Here is a 19736-nt window from a genome sequence, read left to right as displayed (position 1 = left end):
AAGCAGGGCCCTGACCGGTTTGGCTCAGTGGATAGAGCTTTGGCCTGCGGACTGAAGGGCCCCAGATTCGATTCCGGTCAAGGGCATGTACCTTGGTTGCGGGCACATCCCCAGTAGGAGACAGCTGATCAATGTTTCTCATCGATGTTTCTAACTCTCTATCCCTCTCCCTTCCTCTCTGTAAAAAATCAATAAAATATATTTTTTTAAAAAGGCAGGGTGTAAGAAAGTCAAGAGAAAAACCAGAACTAGAAACAGACCCACAGGAGTTCCAGATAATAGTAGTTATGAGACACACACTTGAAAATAATCATTAATATAATGTTCAAAGAATCAAGATAATATGGAGAATTTCCCAGGGAAATGGAAGTTCTCAAACTGAAAACAGTAAGTGGCAGGGAGTTGGTTTTTGCTAACATTGGTTGAGGGCCTGCCATAGACATTCTAGTATATTTGCTATCAGAGAACCACACAGGCCGTGGTCCCTTCCTCTAGGAACTCACTGTTTAGTGAAGAAAACAAACATGTGAAGAAGATACTGAAGATACTGAGAAGGAATAAACAGGAAGCTAGATTAAAAAAAAGGAGAGTGTGGTTGAATGCTGCTGAGAGAAGAATGCAATAAAGGTGGAACCGAACTTACTGGATTTGGTGAAATTACTAGTCATCCTGACAGGAGTGACTTTAATGGAGAAGTGGGCACCGGATGACAGTGGGTGAGTGGGAGGCGAGGAAATAAAGATGACAGTAATAGACAATTTCTTCAGATGTTTTTTCATTTTTAGAAAAATCTCTGTCCTAGAAAGGAAAGCAACAAACTCAGTGGTAAATAGAGGGTTTGGGGTCTAGGAAGTTTTGTTTTGTTTCAGTGTGAGGGAATGGTGAACATATTGAAATGATGATAGAAATAAGAAGGTAGAGAAAGAAAAGGATGACAGGCACTGCCTGGGGAAGGCACATGGCACCTTCTGGGAGAGGGGAAGGCATTGGTTTATTCTATTGGGAAGCAGTGGGGCCTTGATCAACTCTGGAGGGTCAGGCCAGGTTATAGAGAATCTTTGAAAACTACCTAGGTGTACAGACTACACCAGTGATGGCGAACCTATGACATGTGTGTCAGAGGTGACACGTGAACTCATTTTTTTGGTTGATTTTTCTTTGTTAAATGGCATTTAAATATATAAAATAAATATCAAAAATATAAATCTTTTACTATGGTTGCAAATATAAAAAAATTTCTATATGTGACACGGCACCAAAGTTAAGTTAGGGTTTTTCAAAATGCTGGCACGCCGAGCTCAAGAGGTTCGCCATCACTGGTCTACACGGTGGGGGGACATTGGGAGCCATTGCAGGTCTTGAGCGGGGTGAGCATGGTGTTTCCAGGAGTTAATCCTCAGTGAGGGTTTGCTGGAGCGAACAGAGACAGGAAGAGTGCCACTTGGGAGGCACAGGGTTTTGATCAGAAAATGGAGAGGAAGGGACGTTATTATTTCTGAGAAGGCAAAGAACAAACACTCAAAGAGCAGCAGTTGGTGTTTTATTGCCGGTTAGAGGATTACACTAAAGGACTGTCCAAGGTGATCAGATGCTTAGACTAGGGGTCAGCAAACTTTGCTCTGAAGGGTCAGAGGGCACATTTTTTCATCGTTGCCAGTTGCGGTCACTGTTGCCGTTACTCGGCTCTGCCGAGGTGGATGACATGTGCACGAGTGGTTGTGGCTGGATCTGGCTCACGGGCAGCGGAGCTTGTCCCCTGGGCTCAGGCGATTGATAGCAGCAGGGCTGGTGGGCAGGAGACAGAGCGGGGGCATCACAGAAGGTGGAGCCAACAAGATGTCCTGATTGGCCTGGGAAGAAGAAGGAAAGATTAGAATCAAGGACATGACATGACCAAGGTTTTAGGTGCTGGGTAAAGGTGAGACCATTTGCTACACTGAAGATGAAGAAGTCTGAGGAAGGAGAAGGTTTAGGAGGAAAACCAAATAATTCTGCTTGAACACGTGAGATCAGAGATACGGGATGGCCAGATAGGCAGTGGGCTGTGGCTCTGGAGATCCGAGGGTGGGTGGAGGCATAAATATAGGGTGGGCAAAGGTAGTAGGTTTACAGTTGTTTGTATGGAAAGTAATACATACAAAGATTAAAAAATATTACAGGAATAACTCTGTTTCATGTACTCACAACTGTGAGCCTACCTTTGCCCCACCCTCTATAGCAGTTTTCAGAGGATAGATGGGATTTAAAGCTATGGGATTGGATGGGGTTGTCTGGGGAGTGAGTGTAACAGGGACGAGGTCTGAGGGGTGCTCCAGCTTTGGAGGTGGTGGAGTAGGGGGCCTTGGCAGGGGAGAGAGAGCTGGGGATCATGGGGAAAATGAGAAGGGTGTGCTGTGCAAATGAAAGACTGATGTCCTGTAAGAAGGCCTTTGTCGGTGTAACAACCGGCTATAGGCATCTGTTGTCCCTACTTTCAGTTCTTTTGAGTAGATCCCTAGACGTTGGATTGCTGGCTTCTTTTTCAAGCTCAGAAAACTTTTCCCATTGGTTTTCTTTAGTCCTGTCCACAGTCAGTGAACTCGTGTCTGTGAGGATGACTGGGGTCACCTCATCCAAGCTCTCACTTCACAGAGGGGATGCTGAGGACCACGGCAGTTGCTGCCTTGTCCAAAGTCCCATGGCCTGATAGTGGGAGAGCAAGGTCCCAGGGCCTCCTTCAGATTTCAGATGTTTCTCCCACATGTGTGGCTTCAGACGTCTGCACTCTAACCTGTGGGTGAAAGTTCCCAGCTGGACACAAGGAGAGTCTTTCCAGCAGAATGCTGTCCAGCAACAGAGCCCACTGCTGACCGGGAGATCCTTAGTTCCAGCTGGGCATGAAGCTGTGTCCTCTTCCTGTATTTTTTCTTACTCTTGCCGCACTTCTTTCGTGTAGAATCCTGGCTCCCAGGATGTACTTGACACCCAGCTACATCATCCCCACCCTCTCCCCCAACACTTTCAAAGAAAATGGAAGCGCAGACATGAAAACATGCTCAGCTTCTGCATCAGACCTACCAGGGGTCCCGGTGGCAGCACCAGCCTCTTCCTTCCCTTTTGATAAATGGAAGAGGCCCCTTCTCCTGACCAAAGGCCAGACCCCTTTGTTCCCCACTTGTGTACTAGATCCCCCCAATCGCGTGTTTGAAGGAACTCAGCCCCCATTTTCCTCTTTTTTTTTTTTCTGCATGTTCTCTTCCCATTAACACTTCAGCACATTTCTTTCCACCAAACTGATCTTGCCCAGATCACCAACCACCTCCCTGTTGCTACATCAGTTCTCACTCATAAAGGTTCATCCTACTTGGCTTTGCTCGGGCATCCAATTCTGTGGACCATGCCCGCCTGCAGATGCCCTCTTGACCCTTGGGGCAGAGTCTCCCTGGCAGACTCTTTCTCTTTTGCCCATCCCTGAGAAGTTGGGGTTCCTCTGGGCTCTGTCCTAGGCTTTTCTTTTCTCCTGCTTCACCCTGTCCCTGGATCACATCATCTCTCTTGTTTCAGCTTCCATATGCCACCAACTCCAGGTCTTTATCTCTGACCAGCCTGCTCTCCTCAGCTCCAGTCCACACTCCCAGTGTGTCCTGAACTTGAATACTTGAAGGTCTGGCAGATGCCTCCAACACTAGTTCAAGGCTGAACTCACCTTCCCTCCTGTCCCCCCCTGGACCTGTAGTTCAGTTAGGGTCACACCATCCACCCTGTGACCTCAGCCGGAAATCTGAGAGCCATTTTGACTCCTTTTCCTTCCCCCCACATCCTGTCGGTCCCTAGTCCCATCAGTTCTACTTTCTGTAGCTCTTAAATCCTTCATCCCTCCGTCCACTTCTCTAGGGTGGCCAGCCGTCATCCCTCACCTTGCTGCCTTCATTCCCGCTATTTCCACATAATCACAGGTGCTCTTTTTTGCCTGTCTGGCTGTCATTTCCCTAAAAACAAGAACAATAACAGCCCTTCAGGTCCCTACAAAATGTCTCTATTGCTTTGAAAAAGCAAACCATTTTGTCTAACTGTGTTCACTCTCCCTCTGGCCCCTGTGAACCACCCCAGCCTCACTTCTCAATGCAGCCTCACCACCCCGTGTGCTCCAGGGAACCTGACTTCCCTCAGGTCCCCGGTTTCTGTTCAAACACACTCTGCTCGAAGACTCCTCCCCTGGCAACCCTCCCCACCCCCAGATCTGGTCAACTCCTAATGTATTGTTCTGGTCACGGGTTCAATGTCATTTCCACCTAGAAGCTTCCTCTGAACCCCTAGACTGAGGGTTGCTGCCAATTCAAACTGCTTCCAGAGCCAGCAGGGTTGATGTGAAGCCTCCAGGAAATACCACATGCCCTGCCTAAGACACAGAGCCAAAGCATGAGGTGCCGGCTAAGCTACATACCAGCTGTACCCCGTTGCGGTTTGTGTTGCCTGGTTGTACATTCCCTGGGATCACCCTGGGATATGGCACTTACTAGCCTTAGTTCTACTTAAGTGGCTGTTTATTTCTAGGACTCAGTTCCGTACAGGCAGATACCATGCTTGGGTCTTGTTCGTCGGTGTACAGCTAGGGCAGTGTGTAACTCATGGTGGGTGTGCAGAACACATCCGTGGAGGGAAGGACACACGGGGGAAGGAGAGGAATGGGGAGCTCGTACGTCCTGTTCAGAAGCAGGCGTAGCTCTCTAGGAGCATCTGGCTCTGGGTGAGAGGCTCAGAGTTGATGTGGACACTTCTCAGTTCAGTTCTGATGCCAGGATTAAACCAGGAGACCCAACCTCCCCCCAGAGAAGTTACTCCATGTAATATTTCAATGTGCTTATCATCAGCATAGAGTTTATGGCAGTGGTATAATTAATACTGTAATTTCTCCCCCACCTACTTCTTCCATGTCTCCTTTCCTTTCCCTTCTCCCTTTCTCTCCCATCTATTGCTGGTGGCCTCCAGTACCCCCTGAGGGAAGTCTTTTGTGCAAATGTGGGTGCACTCAAGGACACCAGCAGGTGGCGCCTTAGGACTTTTTGATAACTGGCTTTTTTGGGGTGTTCTGTTCTTGGTCAAGTTCATAACATAGGCAACTGTTAGGCAAGATTTCTTTCTGAAACAGGAAAGCAGCGTTGTTGTTTTTTAAACTGAAAAGCGGAAGGGAAAAAACAAGAACAAGAAAGTAAAATTAACAGATTTGTCAAATCTTTGTTTAGTTCTCTTAAGTGGCTTTACAGAAACTTAGTTAGAGGGGTCCTCTGAGGCTGCCAGACCAGAGGTTTCAAACCTTAGCCTTATCTGTGTGAAAATATAGGCTCCTGAGCCCCATCCAGACCACTGGATTGGAACCTGGCGCGGGGCGGGGGGGGGGGGGGGGGGGGGGGAGGGAGGAGGAAGAGGGGGGGTCAAGGCCAAGAGTATGGTTTTTATCTATTTTGGGGAGATTTCTGATGCTGCTGGCCCAGCTTGGATTCCAATGTAGATACCACTCATCTACACTCATGTTTCCCAAACTCTGTGTGCATGTGAATCACCTCTCTGTGCATAGGCCTATACATGGAGGTCTTTGTTGAAATATAGACTCAGATTCAGTAGGTCTGACGGGGCCTGCATTCTGCATTTCTGACAAGTTCCCAGGCAATACTGAAATTGCTGGTCCGGGGATCACTCTCGAGAAGCAAGGATGCAGACAGAGCAGGACTTGGCAAATGGTCACGTCCATGCTTCAGCCACATGCAGCCCATCACCTGTTTCTACACATAGTTTTATGGGGACACAGTCATGCTCATTCATTTGCTCATTGCCTGTGTCAGCTTTCACACTGCAACAGAGTCGAATCGTTGCCACAGAGGCCGTATGGCTCACAAACATTTACTGTCTGACCCTTTGCAGGAAGAAGTTTGTCCACCCTTGATCTAGAGCAGCGGTTCTCAACCTGTGGGTCGCGAACCCTTTGGTGGTCGAATGACCCTTTCACAGGGGTCGCCTTAGACCATCCTGCATATCAGATATTTACATTATGATTCATAACAGTAGCAACATTACAGTTACGAAGTAGCAATGAAAATAATTTTATGGTTGGGGATCACAACATAAGGAACTGTATTTAAAGGGCCGTAGGGTTGAGAACCACTGATCTAGAGCTTTAAAGCCCTTCCAGTGGATCAGTGGAAAGGGAACTCCCTGCCTCACAGGATAATTCATTTCATTTTCTTTTTTTTTTAATCCACACGTGAGGATATGTTTTCATTAACTTTAGAGAGAGAGGAAGGGAGAGAGAAAGAGACAGAAACATCCATGGGAGAAACATTGATCTGTTGCCTACTGTAGGCACCTCAAACAAAGCCCGATCCCACAACCTAGGTATGTGCTCTGACCGGGAATCAAACCTTCAACCTTTTGGTGTACAAGACAATACTCCAACCAGCTGAGCCACCCAGCCAGGGCCATTCCGTTTTCACACAGAGCTTAAGGAAGGTTTTCCCTTGCTTCCATTAACTGGGTTCTAATCCTATTGACAGGAGTCTTTTCCTTCTTCCACACACAAATGCTGTGCTTACCATCTCTATTCCATGTTTCTCCTCCCAGAATATCACCCAGCACAGAGCCCTGGGTGTCTTCCCTTGATTGCAGAATGGAATGACCTACCCCCTTCTTCTCTGTCCTCTGTTAGCTGCCCATGGAATGCATTAGCCTTTTCGGGTAGCCCCTCACCCTTGACATCCATATTTGTGATTTTTTTAAGCGGGGTACTGTCTGAACATCATAGAACCAAGAACAAACATCTTTGCACATCTTTTTATTTCACCTCCTCAGTACAATTTGTTCTTGGTTTATCTGCTTCCTGGTTTCTGGAAGCACAATTCCTTCACATCTCTTCAGTTCTCTTGTTTCTCGACCCTTAAATGGCAGGCCCTCGCATCTCTCCCCAGTCCTCGTATCTCCTCCTCCTACACATTCTCCTTGGATGATCTCAGCCAGACTCTTGGCTTCAACCATCTACATGCTACAAAGTCCCGAGTCAGAAGGCCAGCCAGACCCTCTCCCTTTATTTTCAGTTATCTACGACCTGTGTCAACCAGGATGTTCCTGACTACACGTATCTCACGTTCAAAACTTCTCATCGTAGGGGTTGCCTCCCATCTCACCCTTTTCTACTCTGAATCTGTTCCTTCTTGTTTCTCCATTTTAACTAATGGTACCACCACCACCATGCCCTTGGATAAGCTAGAAACCCAGAATTAGCTTCACTTCTTCCCCTTTTCATCCCTCACCACCAAGTGGGCACTGAAATGTATGTTTCCCCCTGTCTGTAGCTCTCAGGCCCACCTTCCCTTCTCCCCACTGCTGCCGCCTCAGCCTCAGTTCAGTGCTTATCACTCTCGCGCTTATCACTCTCCGCCTCCGCTGCAGGAACCTCCTGCCGTGTCTCGCTCTTCTCCAGTGCCCTCCCTTCGCCACTGCTGGAATAGTCTTTCTACAATCAATTTTTATCACGCCACCCACCAGTGACTTCCCATTGTGTGTATGGTAGGAAGCCGAGGGCTTCATAATTCAGTCCCTGCTTACCCTTTTGTGAGTTCCCAACGACCGCCGTAAAAGATTACCACAAACTTGGTAGCTTCAGAAATTTCCTCGCCAACAGCTCTGGAGGCCAGAAGTTAGAAATCAAGGTGTAATAACAAGACAAACAATGGGTCTGTGCTGCCTGTCACTGCTTGTGCCAATTAAGCAGAGACAGGGTTGAATCCTACATGAGTGTTTATTCCAATACTGCCAGCAACGCGGGAGAGCAGCAGGTCCTCCAGAAAAAAATCTGCTCTGCACCCCACCATAAGCCGGCTGCTTATATTGGTAGAAGTACAAAAGGAAGTGTGCAAATGGGCAGTTTACAGACATGCAAAGGGCTGGGGTCTTCAGAGGGCTTAGTGATCTGCAAAGCCTGGGGCCTTCAAAGGGCTGGCTATTCTGGTTTCTGCTGCAAAGTTGTTCATCTTTCCATGATAATAGGCAGCTCCAAAAAGGGAGGAAGGGCTGCATTTCCTGGTGAGCTCCCAGGTCCCGAGTGCGGCTGCAGCCAGGTTAGAATGTGCCTTCTTTAATCAGAATAAAACAATCACAGTTAACAGGGCATGATTATTATTTCTTACAGTTCTAGCTGGTTCCCTAACATTCTACTTCTGCCGCTGTCGGTGTCAGCAGGGTTGGTTCCTTCCTGAGGGCTCAGAGGGAAAAATCTGTGCCTTTCTTCTAGTGTCTAGTGGTTGCCAACAATCTGCCGTGGCTCAGAGTTGCATCCTCACTCCAATCTCTGCCTCCTTCCTCACATAGCTTCTCCCGGTGTGTCTGTCTTATTATGGCCTTCTTAGAGGGCCGCCAGCCACCGGGTTAGGGCCCACCCAATTAATTATGCCCTCAGCTTAACTTATTATAACTGCAAAGACTGTATTTCCAAACAGTGTCACATTCTGAGGTTCCAGGTGGACATGAGTTTTGGAGAATGCCATTCAACCTGGTATACATGTCCAGCCTCAGCTCTGACAGCTCCTCACTGTGGGCTCCCTCATTAATTACATTTGGTGCCTGGGATGGGAGAGAATTCACCAAGCAGGCAAAAAGAAAGGATTCCAATAGAGGAAAGAGGATGTCTGAAGGGGCTCAGAGAAGGTGAAATTTGAGCTGAGTCTTAACACATTGTTTGCGGGTAGTTTTTATCACGCGCTAACAGGTAGCGCGGGCCATTTTTGCTAATTTTTTGTGCAAATGGCAACGTTCAGTAAAATTACGATAACTTTAGTTTACATATTTATACGTTACCCGCATTCTACCGCTAGTCTATAAAAAACGTATTAGTACATGTCCCGCTTTCTACTACACTGGTAGAACGTATAAATATGTAAAACGTATAAATACGTTTCCCGCATACAATGTGTTAATATAATATAGTAAGGCTTTATCTTTTGTGTGTGTGTGGGGGGGGGGGGGGGTTTGCTTTTGCCTCACTGTACTTTAAAACAGCGGTCACCAACCGGTGGTCGCAGACCACTGGTGGTTCGTGAGGTCTGAAAGGTTGTCAGCCGCTGCTTTAAAGCATAGCTCAGATGTTACCTCCTTTCAGAGCCTTCCTTGACCTCCCTAAGAACATTTCTATTTCCTCAGTACTTAGTACCTATATATCTTGTGGCCATCACTTTTATGTTTTGACTACAGGCCTGGAGCACGAAATTCATGCACTTGGGGGGGGAGGGGGTGGTCACTTAGCCCAGCCTGCACCCTCTCCAATCTGGGACCCCTCGGGGGATGTCCGACTGCCGGTTTAGGCCCGATCCCACCTAAACCGGCAGTCGGACATTCCTCACAATCCGGGACTGCTGGCTCCAACCGCTCACCTGCCTGCCAGCCTAATCACCCCTAACCACTCCCTTGCCAGCCTGATCAACACCTAACTGCTCCCCTGCTGGCCCAATCGCCCCCAACTGCCCTCCCCTGCCGGCCTGGTCACCCTCAACTGCCCTCCCCTGCTGGCCTGGTTGCCCCTAACTGCCCTCCCCTGTTGGCCTGATCACCCACAACTTGCCTCCCCTGCTGGCCATCTTGGGACAGCCATCTTGTGGCAGACAACTTGTGCCTACATGGGGCAGCCATCTTGTGTGAGGGTGTGACGGTCAATTTGCATATTGCCGCTTCATTATATAGTATTGGTTAAATACCAGTAGATGAGGCATGCTGGCCGTGAGTTTGACATGCTTGTTGTACACTTTCAGCCCACTGCCTAGCACCTGGCAGGTGCCCAGGAGATGTTTTTGAATGAATTTTCCCATCTGCATTTAATCCATAGACATGATCACATACGTTTCAGGGAGGAGTTCAGTCCTAACTGGTCAGTTCTTCACCTTATGAGGCGGAGGGGATTTGAACCTGGAGGGAGGTTATACTGGATCCCCTCCATGCCTCCTTCTGTCTGGAGGTTCTATTGGTCTCATGATAGCCCCTTATAGGAAAAAGCATAATTTTTTAATGTTTTTATTGATTTTAGAGAGGAAGGGAGATGGAGAGAGAGAGATGGAAACATCAGTGATGAGAAAGAATCATTGATCAGCTGCCTTCTACATGCCCCACACTGGGGATTGAGCCTGCAACCCCTGACCAAGAATCGAACCCTGACCTCCTGGTTTATAGGTTGACACTCAACCACTGAGCCACACGGGCTGGGCAAAACACAATTTTTTAAGGCAGGGAGACTGTTGTCCCCGCGCTGCTTTCAGAAGCTTCATCATCATTAAAAGAACTCAGTGCCCCTCGGACATCATGCAGAAACTCTGCAGTCACAGCTGTGAGAGGTGCTGAGCATCTCACACCTAATTGGGCAGAGATGGAGCTGTGGACAGAGCTGTTCCCGTCCAGCAGATGCAGTCATAAAACTCAGCAGGTTTCCCATGCTCCTTATTTGGATGGAAGGATTGTAAAGACTATATACTAGTAGTGGAACCTCGGTTCTAGAACTTAATTCGTTCCAGAAGGCTGTTCAAAAACTGAGTCATTTTCTCCTGTTAGAAATAATGTAAATTTAATAAATCTGTTCTAGAACCCCAAATGATTCCCTGTTTTAACTTTCTTATATACAGTACATGTCGAATATACTTTTATAAATACTTTAACAGATGACCAAGAGACATATGAAAAAATGCTCAAAGTCACTAAAATCAGAGAGATGCAAATTAAAACGACAATGAGGTATCACCTCACACCTGTCAGAATGGCTACCATCAACAAATCAACAAATGACAAGTGCTGGCAAGGATATGGAAAAAAGGGAACCCTAGTACATTGCTGGTGGGAATGCAGACTGGTGCAGCCATTATGGAAAACAGAATGGCGTTTCCTCAAAAAATTAAATATGGAACTGCCATTTGACCCAGTGATTGATCCCACTTATAGGAATATATGCTAAGAAACCCAAAAATACAAATCAGAAAGAATGTATGCACCCCTATGTTCATAGCAGCATAATTTACAATAGCTAAGATCTGGAAATAGCCTAAGTGCTCATCAGTAGATGAGTGGATCAAAAAGCTGTGGTACATTTAAACCATTGAATACTATGCAGCAGTTAAAAGAAGAATCTCTTACCCTTTGAGACAGCATGGAGGGACCTGGAGAGTATCATGCTAAGTGAAATAAGTCAGAGAAAGACAAGTATCACATGATCTCACTCATATGTGGAATCTAAGTAACAAAATAAACTGATAAATGGAGTGGATCCAGAGACTTGAAGCATGGAACAGAATGTGGAATCTTTGGATGGAAGGTGGGGGAAGGTGAGTGGGTGGGAGGTAATCAAACAATGACTGTGTATGCATTTATGCATGGCCTATGGACACAGATAATGGGGCAGTGTGGTCCTGGGGCAAGGCTGGGGCAGTCTGGAGACGGTTAATGGGGGGAAAAAGGAGACATATGTAATACTTTCAACAATAAAGAATTACTTTTAAAAATAAACATATAAACACTTTATTTTTTTTTCTTAATTAAATCTTTATTGTTCAGATTATTACATTTGTTCCTCTTTTTTCCCCCCATAACTCCCCTCCTCCCAGTTCCCACCCCACTATCTGCCCTCACTCCCCACCCCCTGTCCTCATCCATAGGTGCACGATTTTTGTCCAGTCTCTTCCTGCATCTCCCACACCCCTTTCCCCCGCAAGAATAGTCAGTCCATTCCCTTTCTATGTCCCTGATTCTATTTTGATCACCAGATTATTTATTCACTTGATTCTTAGATTCACTTGTTGATAGATGCATGTTTGTTGTTCATAATTTGTATCTTTACCTTTTTCTTCTTCTTCCTCTTCTTAAAGGATACCTTTCAGCATTTCATATAATACTGGTTTGGTGGTGATGAACTCCTTTAGCTTTTCCTTATCTGTGAAGCTCTTTATCTGACCTTCAGTTCTGAATGATAGCTTTGCTGGATAAAGTAATCTTGGTTGTAGGTTCTTGGTATTCATCACTTTGAATATTTCTTGCCATTCCCTTCTGGCCTGCAAAGTTTCTGTTGAGAAATCAGCTGACAGTCGTATGGGTACTCCCTTGTAGGTAACTGAGTTTCTTTCTCTTGCTGTTCTTAAGAGTCTCTCTTTGTCTTTTGCTCTTGGCATTTTAATTATGATGTGTCTTGGTGTGGTCCTCTTTGGATTCCTTTTGTTTGGGGTTCTCTGCGCTTCCTGGACCTGTAAGTCTATTTCTTTCACCAGGTGGGGGACGTTTTCTGTCATTATTTCTTCAAATAGGTTTTCAATATCTTGCTCTCTCTCATCTTCTGGAACCCCTATAATTCTGATGTTGGTACGCTTGAAGCTGTCCCAGAGGCTCCTTACACTATCTTCGTATTTTCGGATTCTTTTTTCATTTTGCTTTTCCGGTTGGGTGTTTTTAGCTTCTTCGCATTTCAAATCTTTGCCTTGATTCTTGCGGTCCTCTGGTCTGCTGTTGGGAGTCTGTATAATATTCGTTATTTCAGTCCGTGTATGTTTAATTTCTAGTTGGTTCTTTATCATAACATCGAGGGTCTCATTAAATTTGTTGAGGATCTCATTAAGTTTATCAGCAGCTTCTAGACAGTTCTTGAGAGAACTTAAAAGTGTGGTTCTGAACTGAATATCCTCCATTGACAGTTTTGTCCTGTTTCTTTGTCTCTGCATTTTTTATGCTTTCTTGGTGCACCCCCTAGTGGTCTTTGTGCGCAGTCTTGTTGTAGTTAAGCCTTGATTGTTGTAGTTAATACTAGGGGGATTTGACCTCCAGGCCAGCTGGCTGTGAGAATCAGCTGTGTCTGCAGTGGGAAAACTTCTGTCCTCTAGGGAGGTGCTAATCTAGCCTTTGCCTGAGGCTATCTGGCAAATGGCTCTGTGCAGGGCTTGGGTGGGGCGGGTGGGTCGCTCGGGCTTGGGATCAACAGGGTGGGCTGGAGAGAGCAGTTATGGCGGCTCTCAGTTCCGTCCCCAGAGGCTCTGCCTCTCAGAGTCCCAGCAACCGCTGCAAACCTCGGAGAGAAAGCTGCCTTCGAGTTCCGACTGAAGCCAGACAGTCCCGCTTCTCCCGTTTGAGTCTGGGTCCCTAGAGACTCGCCCGGATCTGGAGCTCAGAATCTGAGACTCCCTCCCGATTGAAAGCACCAACCGCGCCCTCCGCCGCCAGCCTGCTCCGCGCACTCCGCACCTTAGTATTTCACTTCAGCACTGCCCCTCCTCTGAGTCTGGGTATGATATTCTCTTTCCTCCTAGTTGTAGAATTCCCACTCAGCCAGCCTTCCTGTGGTTCTGGATGATGTCCGTTCCGTCTTTTAGGTGTGTTTTGATTTGGTTGTTCAAGGCAGCAATCTCCGGCGTTAACCTATGCCGCCATCTTGGTTCTCCCTCAACATATAAACACTTTAAAAACAAAAAGGACATGAATTGTAAATGAAAATTTAACAAAAAAGAAATGAAATATATAGTAAAAATTGAAAATCCTATATAATAAAGAGGTAATATGCAAATTGACTGCTATGCCCTCGCACAAGATGGCCACCCCCATGTGGTCCAAAGATGGCCACCACAAGATGGCCGGCAGGGGAGGGCAGTTGGGGGCGACCAGGCCTGCAGGGGAGGGCAGTTCAGGGCGACTGAGCCGGCAGGAGAGCAGTTAGGCGTAGATCAGGCTGGCAGGGGAGCGGTTAGGGGGCGATCAGGCTGGCAGGCTGAAGCGGTTAGGGGCAATCAGGCAGGCAGGCAGGCGAGGGGTTGGGAGCCAGCAGTTTTGGATTGTGAGAGGGGTCCCAGATTGGAGAGGGTGCAGGCTGGGCTGAGGGACAACCCCCGCCCCCCAGTGCACAAATTTCATGCACCGGGCCTCTAGTTTAATAATAATAAGCATCAACAAAAGCAAAAAAATCACAAAAATATTCACAGAACAATTTCCTGAGATGTTTAACAACGTGAGGTTTAGCAGTAAACTGAGTCATACTCGCACATTCGCTCCTTTGTCACCTGAGAGTCATGACTGATCATACAGGTGTCAGCATGAAAGGCTTGTCGAGGTAAGAGCCAAATTGTTCACAATGGGAGATGTTCGAGAACCAAGGTTTGGCTATAATTGAATGCTTTTTTCTCTTTGTAGTAGAGTTGAATTGAGTTTAATACCACCTTGTTACAGAATCACAGAAAGTTGCCTTTTTATTTTTGATGGTGGGAAATAAGGCTTCACTGGAGAACACCATGACATGGTAGCATTCAACCACATTTCTAAGGGGTGGTCAAGGTACAAGGATATTTTGGAGAGAAATCAAACACCCAGTACATAATACCTTTCAACATTCATTTTCCTAATTATAATAAGCCAGGCTGAACAGCTCATTGGTACTAATTATTGCACCAAGTGGACATGTTAGAAAAATTACCACAGCGTGTAAAACAGTCACTTTTTAATTCAGAACAGTTTGAGGTAAAATGCTATTATTCAAATAGCTTTGACAGGGAAAGTGTTCTATAAAAAGATTTCACAACCCTGAGTTAGAAATAGTTCCCTCTGTGACTCTCAAGGAGAATGCCTGGTTGTGGAAACAAACTCTGTTGCACAGTTACATGTTTATGCTAATGGGCACCCTTCAGAGTGGGCAAGGGTGGAAGGAACACTGCTTCTTTCTCAAAGCAGCCAACCCTGAATTATGCAGCCCCAGTTCAGCTAACCACTGCCTGTGGTGTCAGTGCGCAGCAGCCCTATGCAAATTGGGTTAATAATTTTGAGAAGGCCCGTCCCAGGCCAGAATCCCTAGGCGAAGCGGCTGTGTTGGTGAGAGGGCTTGGCGAAGCTCAGAGCCATTCGTGTGATTTCCCTCTTTCCTCTGTGGCAGGGATCCCTGACCTGGGGTCTGTGATGGCATCAGGGAGTTTGTAACTGGGATAGGAAACACACGCCGGCGTTATTTTTTATGCACTTCTAACTAACTTAACACGAAAGTGTGCGTATGTGCGTGCCACAATCCATAGGGGTATGGGTGATACTTAGGACTTCTCACCCACAGAAACCACAGATTACTAGGAATACTGTCTCCCCCTCATGACTTAGAGTTATTGCTATTAGGCCACCTGTTAGAGTCTATGAAATGTGTTCATAAAGAATCACATACAAGCCTGGCCAGTGTGGTTCAGTGGCTGAGTGTCAACCCATAAACCAGGAGGTCTCTGTTCCATTCCTAGTCAGGGCACATGCCTTGGTTGCAGGCTTGATTCCCAGTAGGGGGCATGTGGGAGGCAGCCGATTGAGGTTTCTCTCTCTCCCTCTCTGAAATCAATAAAATAAAAAAGAATCACATGCAAAATTGTTTGAAGTATTTTATGGACTTAAAAATATTATTCTCCATGGAAAACAAGGAAAGATTCAGGAGTTGTCATATAACCAAGACGACTAGGGAGACGTGACAACTCTGTAATGGATGCCCCATACTGGCTCTGGGAACAAAAAGAAAACGGTCATGAGAACACTGGAGTAATTTAAGTAGCATCTGTAATTTAGTTCCTAGTAATGTGCCAATGACGGTTTCTTAGTCTTGACAGGTGTACCATGGAAACGTAGATGGTAACGGAGGCTATTAGAGAACTCTCTGTACCCTTGCTGCTGCCGCTCCCAGAGGGGTGTAGAGTGGAGGTTTTGTGTCAGCTCGGGCCTCTTCCTGATCCAACTCCGAGGAACTGTGGGAAGGGAGCAATCCAAAAGTAGGGACAGGTTTTCCAGGGAAGCAAACTAACTTGCAGTGTATTATGGTGGGACAGGCATGCCTTTGGGGTCAGAGGCCAGGCTTCATGTTCTGTCTCTGTCCCCAGCCTTGTGCTCTGCAGCCAGGAAATGGCTGTGGACTTCCTCTTCCCCCTTGCAGCAAGGCCTCGCCAGGGTCATCGTGAGGACTGAAGATAACGTGCCCGGCAGGGAGCCCTTTGGTGCCTATTATATGCCATGCTAAGCATTTTTCATACATTATCTAATTTAATTCTAATACCTGTATTACATGACCATTTTATAGCTGTGGAAACTGAGCGTCAGAGGCTCAATGACCTCACTGCCCAAGGCCACTAGCTGAGCTGAAATTCAGATCGGTGCTGACTAGTTCATGGACGTCCTGTGCCTTCCCTGACCACCCGACAGACCTGATTGCAGGGTGCTCTTTGCTGTCTCCGACTTCTGAGCCCCCTCTTGTTTGTTTGGCACAACCATCCCCATCCCGTTGCCTTCCTCCTCCTGACACTGCTGCCCATGTGGTTGGCTTCTCCCGACTTGAGGTTGTCCAGCTGGAAAGTGCGGGTGTTGGGCCGAGCTCAGGTCTGTCCCAGTGTGGAAGATTTGTTCTCGTTTCGTGATGTTTAGCTGCTTGTTTCAGCGGTTTGGTGGGATGATTCCTAAATCACTGAAGCCAAAATTTTTCTCATTTGTTGTGAGCGAAGTTAGGCATTTCTATGTCATTCTCCCAGATTCCAGAGAAGGAGAGAGAGAGAGAGAAAAAAAAAGCAGAGCTCTAACTCTTCGTGACCTTTTAAAACTACAGCAATTTTTAAAAAAGAACATAGCAGAGGCCACTGTGACATTGATCTCTTCTTTGATTGGGATTTTGTTGAGGGATTACTCAAAAGGATATGGGAGTACTTTTATTTATTTATTTATTTATTTTGTTTCTTTCTGTGATTAGAGAGAGGAGACACCATGTGTCACCCTGTAGTGGCCAATTATTTCCAATTAAAGTCTATTGAAAGGAAGGAGAAAGGTAATTAGCAATATCAAAGCTTATCTGGACAAGTGAGTTTAGCCATTAGAAGCAGTTATTCGGTAAGGAGCCGGATTCCCACAAGTGGCATGGGCGCTCACATCTGTCTTGGAAGGAGGAAGCCACGCGCTCGGTGAGGTGGCCTCTGAGGACCTTTGATCCCATGGTGTGCTCTTGTGTTTCAGTTTTTCCCCTACATCCTGTTGCTGGTCGCCATCCTCCTGTACCTGCCCTCCCTGTTCTGGCGTTTTGCAGCTGCTCCGCATATTTGCTCAGATTTGAAGTTCATCATGGAAGAACTTGACAAAGTTTACAACCGCGCCATTAAAGCCGCGAAGAGCGTGCATGACCTCGACCTGAGAGATGGGACCTGCTCAGTTCCTGGTTCTAATGAGAACGTAGGACAAAGGTAACTTAGTCCCCTGCAGGTACCAAGTCGGGTTTTGTCGTACACACATTGTCTGCCCTTTTCCTGCCCGTCTGGGCTTCGGATTCCCATTGCCAGTAGATGGGAGGGGGAGGGCCAGGAAGGCTCGATCTCCTTAAATCTCACCCTTACCTGTATGCCCCAGCATCTGTCCTCACATCAAGAGTCCTCTCCTTGTTGAGTGAACCATCACTGTTTCACTGGAAGAGGTACAGGTTAGGGCACGAGGTGTGGCTCACTTGCTTTGACCTACACCTTAATGGGGGAGCACGGAGGATTCTGAGGCCTCCAAGCTTAGAAAGCAGGAGTGAGAGAAGGGAATGAGTAGGTGGTGCCTTGCCTTCTTTACATTCTTCCTCTGATTCTTGTTATTAACAATAGTAATAGTATTAATAGCTCTCATTTAAAAAATACTTAATCTATTTCAGACATCATGTTGAGTTCTCTAAGTACATGATCTCACTTAATCCTCAGAGCATCAAGAGCATTTATTTATCTCCCTTTCCCCCTTTGCAGATAAAAACACTGTCCTGTAGCAATCAGTGGGCAAGATGGGGCCTGAGCCAGGTCTGTTGGCCCACAGCCTGGACCCACACCCACTCAGCGGTCTGCCTCCCTCCCTTGCCAACAGGAAGCACGTGTGTTCTAGCCAGGCCAGAAAATTCTTCTTCACTTTATTCTGCACATTTGAGCAGAAAATTACCGTTTAAAAAAAAGCAGCAGAATAAGAACTATCAAATTTATTTAACAAACATGTATATTCTCTAGGTAACAGGTGTTCAAAGAATTTACAAATGTAACTCACTTAACTAAGTAGACCTTTTTTAAAATATTAAGGGGAACGGTGTTTTATTATTGCTTTTCATTCTTTGCTTTTTCAAACCTGATTTGATTCTCTTGTACGTGAGTGAAGTTATAAATAGAGGAGTTTGGGAAGGAAGGCGTTTGAGGTGTTTAGTGTGATATTGTTGAATGTGTTAATGTCTTTACTATTTGATGGTCTTGGTAAGGGTTTAAATGCTTTTTATTTTCTTACTAGTTTGTGGGAGATATCTGAAAGCCACTTCAAGTACCCCATTGTGGAACAGTACTTGAAGACAAAGAAAAACTCTAATAATTTAATTGTCAAGTACATCAGCTGCCGGGTGCTAACACTCAGCATTATACTGTTAGCCTGCATCTACCTGGGCTATTACTTTAGCCTCTCCTCCCTCTCAGATGAGTTTGTGTGCAGCATCAAATCAGGGATCCTGAGAAATGACAGCACCGTCCCCGATCGGTTTCAGTGCAAACTCATCGCAGTTGGCATCTTCCAGTTGCTCAGTTTCATTAACCTCGTGGTTTATGTTCTGCTGGTTCCCGTGGTTCTCTACACGCTGTTTGTTCCTTTCCGGCAGAAGACAGATGTTCTCAAAGTGTATGAAATCCTGCCCACTTTTGATGTTCTGCATTTCAAGTCTGAAGGGCACAATGACTTGAGCCTCTACAACCTTTTCTTGGAGGAGAATATAAGTGAACTCAAGTCATACAAGTGTCTTAAGGTACTGGAGAATATTAAAAGCAGCTGTCAGGGCATCGACCCAATGGTTCTCCTGACTAATCTTGGCATGATCAAGATGGACAGTGTTGACGGCAAAACTCGCAAGCAGTCTGAGATGATGGGAGAGCAGCAGGGGAACCAGATGGCAGAGCTCAAAGGTAGGGTTAGCTTTCATCTGAGAGAACTCACGTGAATGATTGACAGTCTTTGCCACCCCCCCCTTCCGCATTAAACCATTTTCCTAGTGTGCTCTTAAGTGAAACCCTTCCGTACTAGGAGAGAGAGGTAAAGAATTGGGGCTGCCCAAATTTCCAATTAAAGAAAGCTGTGCTTTTTCTAGACCAGTGGTTCTCAACCTGTGGGTCGTGACCCCTTTGGGGGTCGAACGACCCTTTCACAGGGGTCGCCTAAGACCATCGGAAAACACATATATAATTACATATTGTTTTTGTGATTAATCACTATGTTTTAATTATGATCAATTTGTAACAATGAACTTGGGGGTCACCACAACATGAGGAACTGTATTAAAGGGTCGCAGCATTAGGAAGGTTGAGAGCCACTGTTCTAGACTGTTCTCTCTTCCTTCTCCTCCTCCTCTCCGTTTCATACTCTGCCTCTTGCTCCCCCTTGCTGTCATTCTTGCTTATATTTTGGTCTTGTTTTAGTGGCTTTTCTCCCGGTACCTCTGATCCTTTTGTCTCTCATTCTCTGTCTCTTTCAAAAGGAATGAAAAGCCCGGCCAGCATGGCTCAGTGGTTGAGTGTCAACCTATGAACCTGGAAGTCACAGTCGGGGCACATGCCCTGACTGTGGGCTTGATCCCCAATAGGGGGCGTGCAGGAGGCAGCTGATCAGTGATTCTTCTCTGTCTCTCTCTCTCTCTCCCTTCCTCTCAAATCAATAGAAATATTTTTTAAGGGGACGGGGGAAGGGGAGATGACAGTGTATTGGTTTAATTGTTGCCCCGA

The 19736-nt window shown here is 46.4% G+C and overlaps 1 protein-coding gene and 1 long non-coding RNA gene across 6 annotated transcripts in view; one reads left to right on the top strand and one right to left on the bottom strand.

The window, feature by feature from the left end:
• PANX1 (pannexin 1) overlaps window positions 1-19736 on the top strand; it is a 102033-nt gene that overhangs the window by 37747 nt on the left and 44550 nt on the right. For all 5 annotated transcript variants that reach the window (XR_004970331.1, XR_004970333.1, XR_004970332.1 and 2 more), the window contains exons 3-4: window positions 16984-17207; window positions 18265-18923. Coding sequence is in view for 2 of the 5 variants with exons in the window: in XM_036324681.1 (XP_036180574.1) it covers window positions 16984-17207; window positions 18265-18923 (883 nt within the window). In the remaining 3 variants the exon portion in view is untranslated. The remainder of the gene's footprint in view (window positions 1-16983; window positions 17208-18264; window positions 18924-19736) is intronic.
• The window catches only part of LOC118664515, an 88596-nt gene continuing 70423 nt past the window's right edge, over window positions 1564-19736 (bottom strand). Inside the window, exon 3 of the long non-coding RNA XR_004970335.1 lies at window positions 1564-1850. This is a non-coding gene — a long non-coding RNA (uncharacterized LOC118664515). The remainder of the gene's footprint in view (window positions 1851-19736) is intronic.

Source organism: Myotis myotis, unplaced genomic scaffold (assembly GCF_014108235.1).
Source record: "Myotis myotis isolate mMyoMyo1 unplaced genomic scaffold, mMyoMyo1.p scaffold_m19_p_10, whole genome shotgun sequence".
In the NCBI taxonomy this organism is placed as follows: domain Eukaryota; kingdom Metazoa; phylum Chordata; class Mammalia; order Chiroptera; family Vespertilionidae; genus Myotis; species Myotis myotis.
This window is presented reverse-complemented; position numbering and strand designations above follow the sequence as displayed.